The following is a 10935-nucleotide window of genomic DNA, read 5'->3' on the forward strand; positions in this document are numbered from 1 at the left end:
GTCTGGCGAAAAGTCATACCACCAAAAGAACCTTCTCCCAACAGTGAAGCATGGAGGTGGGAATGTCAAGATCTGGGCTTGCTTTTCATCCTCAGGACCTGGACAACTCCACATAGTCCAGGGAATCATGAATTCTGAGGAATATTGTCAAATCCTAGAACATAACCTGACGCCATCTGTTTTGAAGTTAAAGCTTGGCAGAAGGTGGATCATGCAACATGATAATGATCCAAAGCATTCCAGCTATACAACCAAGGAATGGCTGAAAAAGAAGAAGATTCGTGTTCTGGACTGGCCCAGTCAAAGTCCTGACCTAAATCCCATTGAAATGCTGTGGCGGGACCTGAAGCGAGCAGTTCATGCCAGACGCCCATCAAACCTCTCTCAACTGACTGCGTTCTGCAAGGAAGAATGGGCAAAAATCCCCCAAAGTAGATGTGAGAGGCTGATTAGTCACTACAGAAACCGTTTGGTTGAGGTAATCTCTGCAAAAGGAGGCGCAATATCCTATTAACTGAAGGGGTTCACATACTTTTGCACACATGATATCTGAGTTTTTCTTAAATCAACCACTTTTGTTAAATAAAGAATGACAATATAACTATTTCTTTTGTTTCAGCCCATTATTTGGAATGTCAGTATTGTGGATTTGGGTATAACTTAACATTTAATAAGGTTATTTTAGTTTTTTTTACAAAAAATCTGACCATCGCTGTGGGGTTCACAAACTTTCGAGCAGCACTGTATATTGGGAATTGACACAATTTTCAGCCTTCTAGTTCTGGACCACACCACAGTGGAATTGAAATGAAACGAGATGTGCATTAAGTGCAGACATGAGCGGTGATGCAAATTATACCACATACACTTTCCACTTTTTTAAGGACCAAAAGTAATTGGACAAACTAACAATCATAAATCAACTAGGCGTTTGTTTAAATACTTTGTTGCAAATTCTTTGCAATCTCTGACAACCTGAAGTCTCATACTTAAGGGCATCACCAGACCCTGGATTATGTCTCTGTTGATGCTCTGTCAGGCAACTGTCGCAGGCCTCTGCTGCAGCTGTATTATATCTTATGAGCTTTGAAGCAATGTGTGAGGCAACTGGCTTCTCAAATATTCAATGGGGTTGGTATTGTTGGCTGACAATGGAACTGGACTCCTTGTGGGTATCAATAATGTGACAAAAGAAGTGTTTCAAGAAAAGTCAGCTGCTCACATTCAGCCAAATGCACTTAAAGCACATCTTGATTTCTTCATTTGAAATTCATTGCGTTGTGGACCAGTGCTGGAATACTGTAGTTCATGATTTTGGCCCCTTTTAACTTACAGCATAAATGTTTCCCAAGGTGTAGTGACTGGTGAAAAGGTCCGATGGGAGGTCCAGAGCAGCATGGGCTAGAACAGCAGCATCGGCTGAGAAATGGGCGCGGTGCAGGATGTTTGCCATATTAACTAGCGCTACATCCTTGTGATGCCTGATATCAAACCAAAAGAAAAGGAATATAAGCATGTGTGGGCAATTTCAGAACAACATAATTAATTGAAGTATCCAGCAGTAACACCCCCCCCAAAAAAAATAAAAAATAAAAATAAAATAAAACTAATGCTACCTAGGCGAAAAGTGCAGAGCTCGCACCACGCAATCCATTGCCCTGAGAGGCTCGTTTTTTATACGCCAATAGAAAGATGCCATGTTGTACAGCACCCAGGATGATGCATTCTGAAACACAAAAAACACACAAGTTAATTGTTTTTGTTGGTTTACTGTTTTGAAATATCAAAGTGTTTTTTTTGTGTACCTCACACAGGTTTTAGTCAGCTAGACAAGCATTACATTTTTTTCTCCAACTTATGCAGCCCTATCTGATACAGATAATATGATACAGATAAAATGGAGCAGCCTTGAATGCACGTACCCTGTGAAATCTTTTTCCAATCGATATTCAATCGTTCATTCCAAAGATGTCTTTTGCATTAATACTCATTAATTGCATACGTTATTTCAGAACTGTCATTTTCTCATTCGAAGCCGCGAGGAAAAGAAGAAGAAGACTTTTCATGATGAAATGCAACCAAATAAATGGCATTAAAGCAAATATCACTCACCTACCATTCTGAAACAGAGCTGGTTCCTCAATACTGATATTCATTCGAAGAGCTACAAGTTCAATAGACAACTTATTTTTTCCCTTAAAGTGACTATGATTTTGTAAGTCACTGCACAAGACCGTACCATTTTAGAAAACGGGGAAAAATACTGGTAATTGTTTTCAAAACAAACACATTACTGCAATTAGGGATGTCCTGATCCAATACTCACTAACTGTATCGGCACCAAATACGGCTATTTTTGGAGTACTGGACCGTATCAGATTTGGTGACAAGATCCGAAAGTTTAAAAATGTCTGCTGAGTGAGACTAGTGCTCTTTAGAAACTAATGGTAGAAACAGGGCATTGTGTACTATTCTTGAGGAGGTACCAGCAGAGCTCCATTTAATACAAAAAAATATTTTTTGCATCATTTTTTTACTGGTCTAAAAATATCGGTATTTGATCAGTATTGGCAAAACATATCTTGACAAAAAAATCGGATTGGAAGTCAAAAAATCAGCATCGGAACATCCCTAATTGCAATAGTCTCCTTTTGATAAATTACAAATATGATTAGTCTGCTTTCATTAAAGACTCCAGAAATCAGAAATACTTACTAGTATCTTGTAACCCTATTGTTTCTGGGCAGGACCGCACTTTGAATAAGTAGCATTTCCTAAAAATGACACTATGCCCGCAAGTGTGATCGTCATTTAACTAAAGTAGTTGACATATAAACTAAAGTAGTTGACGTATGTTTTGTAGACAAACCAGCAAAATATGATTTAGTTAAAGGTACAATACAAAGCCATTTTTACATCGCATAAAATACAGATCTTACCCTCAGCAATGCCTGATGGATGCGATGGCCCACTACGTCTATAATGGGGCCCAGCTTATGAGACAAAGCATTAAAAATTGGGTCCTCCTTTGAAAGTAATGGAGAGGTGAGGTTTGCCCGCTCTTGCACACCCTACAACACACCATGAAGAATACAAAGATGATAAATGCTTTACTTTAATAGTTTAAGCGATAAATATGAAGAATGATTATTTGCTAAAAACAATAAACAGATTGAACAATACATTTCTTTGTAGTGTGTGCAATTAAATATAAGTTTAACATGATTTGCAACTCTTTTTTTTTTCTCTCTCTTCCTTTTCCTTTCATGTTGAAAACAATGTCAACACTTCATAGGAAGGCGGTTTCCAAAACTACGGATGGCAAGTTCCACATGCAAATGCAGTACAGACTACAGTATAAAACGGTCGCAGACCGTAGTGGCAATCGCCTGTTATGTCATTTCATGGATTTCGGGCTGTGAATGATATGTTATCTAGGGTTAGTGAAAAACTTTCCAAAGAAACAAGACAAAAAAACTTTTAAAGCCAAGCACTGTTCGAAAGCTGTTATATCTCAATAAAAATTAGTAACAAATTGTCCTTATAGCTCTAATTGCATTTTGTTCATATTGAAAGACAAGCAGACTCATGTTTTCTTAAACAAATAGCCATAGAATTTCAACGAACCACCATGAAGTTTTGAACCAACTTCCCTTGGGACAGACAACCTCTGTTGCCACCTGCTGTCAACACTGTTGTACAAAATATTGCTACCGTGCTTCATGACTCCCAGTATGCAATGCGGATCCAAATAAAGTTCAAAGTTCATATTCTGTGCTAATTATTTCTTCTGTTACTGTTCCAGTTCTTTCATTAATTGCTAGCTATGCTATTTAGTTTGTGTGATATGTTATATGTTATCATTTTAGTTTTGTTTTTAAACTGTGAGTTTGAATGACCTCCTATTACTTGTTATGTTCGTAGAATCCTGCCTGTGGTTCTGCTTACATGATCTGAGTGGATGGTCAGTAGCTACTTGTGGTAAAGATGCTGAAATGGGCTAGTAATTTAACTAAAATATTAATGGGCTATTTGCCCAAGTCATGAAACAGTGCATCTCGTGTATATATCTTGCCTTTTTTTCCGAACTCGATGCGTATCATGACTGTATCACGATATATTGTCAAATGATAGTCTGAAATCTACATAGAGATATTTAAAAAGATATGTTGTTGCAGTCACAGTCACCACAGCACAGATATAGATCTGTTCAGTATCATCTACATTGTAAACTAGGATACCAAGTGTAACAGATGACAAGCTGACCACCCACTTACCCTAAGATGTTGGAATGCATGGATACTATAAGGTAGGTCCAATACTTTTGCGCAATCTGGCTTTTCAAGATCCGGAGGTAGAGCAGAGAGTAAATCCACATAGTCCTCAGGGCTACAACAAAGAAATTGGAAGTACATGAATGAAGTTGCATCAAATAAAGTTGTCGTGGAAAACAATAGTCGAAGTTGCTTGTGCCAGTAGTTTTTAACAACGAAAAAAGATATCATTTGGAAATACAATTGATTCTTTAGCATGATATAAGAAAACATATAAATTTAGTTGAACATGCTTTTTGGTAGACGTTTAAGCAGGTTTGGGTAAACTACGGCCTCGAGGCCACATTCGGCCCATCCTGTCTGATCGGCTCTCATGTTTATCAAGTCTAAATAAAACATAATATTCGATGGTTATATTTTGGGAAGAAGTGCTTTGTGTATGCGCTGTGAGATGTTGCCAATTTCAATTTAGCGATGACTTTTTCCTACATTTAGTTACTTTTCCAACCCACTTAGATTCCAAGAGACAAGTGACAAGGATAACTGTCCTAATTTTATTAATATTCTTAGCAAAAACGGCTGTAGGGATTTGTCCTGATAAACAACAGTTGTTTCACAGACTACATTTTTAGTTTTATAAGACATCATAGTATCATATATCACTATCAATAATAGTTTATGTTCCACCTTTCGGGTTTCACCATCTTTGTATTTATATACTGTATCAAGTACTGTGTTTTTTTAAAGTCCAAACTACAAGCAGCTAATAGGAGTTTTGTTGACATTTTTGGTGTTCGTGCAGCGAGTTATGTCTGGAAAAAGTCACAAACAGGATGGTAGGCAAGACGCGACAAACAGCAAGTGAAATCTCTATTATAACATTTTAACATTTGAAGATCTGAGGAGGTATAGGTATAAAGCGAGCCTCGGTACTTTGCGGAAACATCCCCTCATTACTGGACAGATGCTTCAAAGATTTGGCGCACCTCGTTACATCATTACTCTTTTCAATTCATTTTGCCTTTGTTTCCAGATCCTGCACTGCTCAGTTCCCTGGACAGCTTACCTGGTTGCTCACAAACCGCCCACCTGATCTTTTGTACACCGACTGCCTTCAATTGTTGCAATAAATATTTGTCACCTCTGCCACCACTTGGGTTCCCCGCTCATCCAGAAACAAGCTTTCAGGCCCTCAACATGTCGCACAATGTGATTGAACCATCTTCCTCGCAAAATCCTCCAAACATGCAACACAAGCCAACTACATGTAAAATACAGTAGTTCTGCTACACGGTACAATGATGAAATGCGAGAAATGAAAATAACGATGTCACAAAAGATCCTCCTATAGGATGCAAAACTTCAAATCCAAACTCCATCGTTGACCTGATTTTTGTGAATGTTGATGTGTCAAACAATGACTTCTGGCTTTACACACACACACACCCACACACACACATACACATACACATATTATGTGTGTGTATATATATATATATATATATATATAAATATATATATATATATATTTTTTTAATTAATTTTGTATTTTTTTTAAATAACAATATACAGGTATACCATTTCCCTGTATAATGTAAACAAGAAGATGCATGACAAGGCATGAAATTAAAATGAGGTTGAAGTGACGTGGTCCTTGACAAGGGCCTCATTTCTCAAATGACCCTTTTGGAAAATGAATTGGCCACCCATGTCTGCCCTGAATCGTCTCTGTGTCTGGAAAAAAATCTGAAGACACAGTATCCCTTGACAAGAGGGGTTACATTTGTTTTAAAGACTCACCTTATGTCTTTACTCTCTAAAGAGATGTAAGTTCCATCATAAAGGTCAAGGTCACCAAGAGGTACTTTGGCCATTATGCAATCTGCATCCTCTTTGTAGTGTCGCTGCTCTAGCCCGGTGTCCCTGTCTTCATTTTCCTCAATGTGAATTTTCTGTGCTACTAGCATCTTCTTCTCAAAATAGGGAAAGAGAAAAATAAAATAAAATTCAAGTTCAAGGTCCTACGAAATGGTGACCATGTCAAAAAATGAAAAAACTGAAAACAATGTATCACTGAACGCTCACTTTTCCCCCTAGTAATTCTGGGTGTGACATCACAGTCATAATTGATTATCAGGGATAGCTTTGTATACGTACAGTATATGTATACACTTATATCTACATGCAGGGGGACCCCCCAAAAACTTTAACAATCCAATAAAACCAGGAGTGATATAAGAAAAAAAAATTTTTTTCATAGGGATTGGAACTTTAAAAGATGCCATTTAAGAAATAGTCATGGAATTTTCATTTGAAAATGACATCATTTAAATGGTGTCGTCCTGCATGAATGCTTTCTATAAATCTGCTGATGACTTCTGTTGAAAAAACGGGAATTTTTGAGTATTGGCAGACAAGAGCAAGTGGCAGTACTAGAGATGCCCCGATCCGATATTTGGATCGGATTGGACGCCGATATGGGCATAAAAATACGCATCGGTATCGGATCGGCCAACACGGAAAAATTCCGATCCAGGCTTCCGATCCAGTTTTTTTTTTTCCCGGTCCGGGTTTTCCAGTGCACCGATTTACATAATCCATTCCAGTTTTTGCTTCGGTTTCCCTAAAATCCGGTCCGCATTTTACGGCACACCTGCAACACACTATAGTTACATTACAGTCTCCCAATTTACCGAGAGACTTTATCGGTAAAAATGTCAGCTGTGTGGGATCATTTCACCTTAAAGGACGACAAAGATGAAGAGGAAGAGTGCAACATATGCCACATTAAAGTCAAGCGTGTTGGTAAAGAAGTTTTAATACAACCAACCTAATCAAGCATTTAGCGAAATACCACCACAAACAATATAAGGAAGTATGTTAGGAAAACCGAAGACAAAAAGAAAGGTCCTACGCAATGATTCAAGAATGAAAGAATGAAAAATGATTCACAAACATCCAAATTCCGATTATTGAAATATGCCAAGTAAAGCGGAACTAATACACAGCGCGGTCTTCGGGACGCAATGAGAAACGGACCGCATTGCGTCCTGAGAGTAAACATCATGTTTGTCATAGACCCGGGTAATGCCAATGCTCAACTCACGGCTTTAGCCAAACTCATGCCGCTGACTGCTGCTGACAGCCGCTACAAACTACGTCAACATCGTTTTACTGCAGATAATAGATATCATATGTATATAGAACTAGATGCAATATGACAGACTCGACGGCGTTCGCAACATTGAAGTACTGAAAACGAGTTGCGTTAGTAAACAGCCGCCATCTTAAAGCAGGAGACTTCCCTAGTAGGCTGTTACGAACCTTCCAAGGGAACCTAATTAACTTTTTATGCAAAATACTCCTAAATCGGCAAAATCATGACTTGAATCTATCTTCAAAACAGTTTTAAAACTTTCACATGTCGAAAGTAGACAGAAGGGAAATTATGGAATAACGGGAGCAATTTCAACAACTTTAACAGTTGATTCACAAAATAAAATGAATTGAATGTAGTTTAAAGCTACTGATACAGAATGGGGACTTGAGTATTTTATTTACTGTTTTAAAATGTTAATTTGATACTGAAATAGTCGTTTATTTAAACCTGAGAGGCTTTTTTATTTTTTGTAACTAATGCACGAAACATTAAAAGCATCTGATAGCTTGGGGGGTTTGTGGGATTTTCCACTGAGGTTGTTTGTGTGTTTTGCTTTCTTAAGACAGTTTACAATATTATTTGCACGTTCTACTGACTGACTATGCCATTTCTGTTTGTTATTTATAATGTTTTGTGTTTGTCACTGAATAAACAGGTCAGTTTCTTGTTACCAACCGTTGTGTGTTATTCAAACTCACCTAATTCAGCTGGCTAGTTGTTATCAAGAGTACTAAAACCTTTTTCAACATGAATCTGACAACTAAGTAAGGAGGCTAAATAACTTTAAACTTTACCACATGCTCAGATAGGCCGGTATCGGTATCGGCCAGTATTGGTTTCGGATCGGAAGTGCAAAACAATATTCGTATCGGATCGGAAGTGCAAAACAATATTGGTATCGGATCGGAAGTGCAAAAACCTGGATCGGGACATCCCTAGGCAGTACTGCAAGTCAGTGATCTTGAGCAAGTAAACAATGCCCATTTTAGTAACCATGGATGAAATTCACAGTATCCCAGCTCAGATGAGGAATCAATAAGAAATCACAACAGCAGATTTCAAGAATGCATTCGTACAGGAGGAATTTAAAAAATGTCATTTTGAAAATAATAAAATTACGTCATACATGCATACTTACATATATTACAAATATACAGTATATATAGGCTTTCACAATAAAAATAAATAAAATTAAAAAAAAAAAAAAAAAAAAAAAAACACAGGTTAAATAGAGTCTCCCATGTGTATCAAGCTTTCTATCAGTCAAAATCTTCTGTCAACGTTTCTATGCGAGTGAACCTTGTCAAAACATGGCTTTAATGGCATCCTCTGGCACCTTGCGGCATTGTAAAAAGCGCAATCAACAAAACAGCACACAAATAGGTGAGTTTTCAGCAATAACAGAGAATTGGTACAAAATTGCTACATTTACTCACCTCCAGTTTCTTGAGGTAGCTAACACGAGATTCCTGCCGCATGAAGATCACCACGTCATCCGGATGCTTGAGATTCAAAGGTGAATCAACCTAGAAAACATTTAGTACGGGGAAAGAACTAGAATTAATGTCAAACTTTTAAACTAAATAGTGTATTTTGTTAATATCCCTTTAAATACGTCAAGTTGCCAAGTGAATGAAAATGGTACGCGTAAATTTAGCATAACATAGGGGACGCTGACAGGGGCAAGGCTTAAATGTTTTGGTCATTTTGACCTTACCTACTATCTCCTGCGTTTTACTATTAATCGTTGAGGGTGCATGAAGCACTTTCTTAGCCAATTCAACTTAAGGGATGGGGTAAACAAACAGGGCTCAAATAGACCACAGACACGACTTAAAAAAAAAATACCGGTTAAGATAATACAAATATGTTACTGTTATTGCTAAAAGACGTAGCATTTGAAGCTAGCCACAAATAGATTCGATAGGTAAGACTATGAGCTGTCATACTTCCTGTTTTATTTTCCCGTCCTCTGTGACAACCCAGTGGGTCATCGCTCCTCCGGAATCCACGATGAGGATGCAGAGAAGAATGAAAAGTTTTCCCTGTAAAAACGTTTTTGCCAAACAGCTGACTCGACAGGGAAAGGACTCAGGGCATATTTTCTCCATGTCCGCCATTTTTGTGTCTCCTTAGCACTGTGGCAACTGGCAACAAATGCGCGGCCTCCGACCACAAAGCGGCACTGAACAACTCAACTGCAAGACAAGCGCAACATCACATCACACATAGGCAAATCGCTTTTGCCCTGAAGACGTACGTCTACTTCGTCGCCATTTTGGACGTGGCAAAGCACGTGATAGATTTAAGCGTGTACTACTGGTTTCATGTGATTCATTAGTGTATTTGGCCTTCATAAAATCATTTTGCGAACATGTTATTGTATTGTTTTTTTTTTTTTTTGCTCATATCCTGGAAAGTGGTGCCCTCATTCTAATGAACTAATTGGCCATTGATGGTGATAGACAAACCGCAGTTGCTATAAAAATGAAGTGCTTTTATTTTTTTACATTGATCACACAATAACGTTGGCATATTAACGCTTACAACACTCAAATTAAGGAAACAAATGAACATCCTTCCTACCGTTGTAATGTCCTTCATAAATTAACTGCCAGTGAAAGCGATAGACACCAATCCAATAATCCATTTCGACTGGGAGGTCCTCAAACAAAGAAGCGTTGCTTATTTAATTTGGAGTCAGGTTGGCCGGTTAGTCTGTGTGTGAGCATCTGGGTGTGAGTCGTGGCCAACAGCAAGTGTTCTCATTTCGGATAAATGTCTTAGACTGTTAATCCCACTCAACTAACTCAAGGCTGGAGGTGCATCGACATCCAAGCTTCCAAACCCATTTGTGAGCAGGGTTCGTACGGGTCCCTGAAATCCTTGAAAATACTTGGATATTACTTTCGTGTTTTCAGGGTTTGAATAATCATTGAATTTTGCGTAAAGTCCTTGAAAATACTTGGGAGTGTTCAGGCTTTCAGCACACAATATTTCTCAGGACTCTGTCTAAGGATATAAATTATTAATGCCAGAGGTGGGTAGAGTGGCCAAAAAAATCTACTCAAGAGTAGCGTTACTTCAAAATAATATTACTCAAGTGAATGTAGTCATCCAAAAAAAGTTCTCAAGTACAAGATAAAAAGTATTTGGTGAAAAGAATACTCAAGTAATGAGTAACATTGTGAGTAAATGCTTTAAATATTTGAATTTTTTTTTTTTTTTTTTTTAAGCAATGGGTTTTTCCCCCCTAAGCACAGTTATCTATATGAACTGCTATTATTATAATTTGAAGAAGAATCTAATCAAATGTATTTTTACAGCCCTTTACAAAAATCCGAGAGGTCTGAATTTGACGATTTTGTGTCATCTTTTTGGCATCATATGGTCAAATATGGTCCAGTTGTAGTACAGTATAATAATAACAGTTCATATAGATCACATGTTGTGCATGAGAAAAAAATATACCATTATTTTTTTTTTTTTAAAAAGAGCCGT

At 37.7% G+C, this 10935-nt stretch overlaps 1 protein-coding gene across 2 annotated transcripts in view; it reads right to left on the reverse strand.

Moving 5' to 3' along the window:
* The window catches only part of ttc17 (tetratricopeptide repeat domain 17), a 39563-nt gene extending 29133 nt beyond the window's left edge, over positions 1-10430 (reverse strand). Inside the window, exons 1-8 of one of the 2 annotated variants that reach the window (XM_057847734.1) lie at positions 10021-10430; positions 9384-9632; positions 8871-8960; positions 6075-6247; positions 4278-4389; positions 2940-3071; positions 1617-1726; positions 1334-1481 (exon numbers count right to left, since the gene is read on the reverse strand). In XM_057847734.1, coding sequence (XP_057703717.1) covers positions 1334-1481; positions 1617-1726; positions 2940-3071; positions 4278-4389; positions 6075-6247; positions 8871-8960; positions 9384-9554 — 936 coding nt within the window. In that variant the 5' untranslated portion in view covers positions 9555-9632; positions 10021-10430. Of the gene's footprint in view, positions 1-1333; positions 1482-1616; positions 1727-2939; positions 3072-4277; positions 4390-6074; positions 6248-8870; positions 8961-9383 lie in introns of both variants that reach the window. The other variant, XM_057847742.1, reaches the window with a different exon arrangement.
* Positions 10431-10935: the final 505 nt, after the last annotated feature.

The sequence above is a fragment of the Corythoichthys intestinalis genome, chromosome 1 (assembly GCF_030265065.1).
Source record: "Corythoichthys intestinalis isolate RoL2023-P3 chromosome 1, ASM3026506v1, whole genome shotgun sequence".
Lineage (NCBI taxonomy): Eukaryota > Metazoa > Chordata > Actinopteri > Syngnathiformes > Syngnathidae > Corythoichthys > Corythoichthys intestinalis.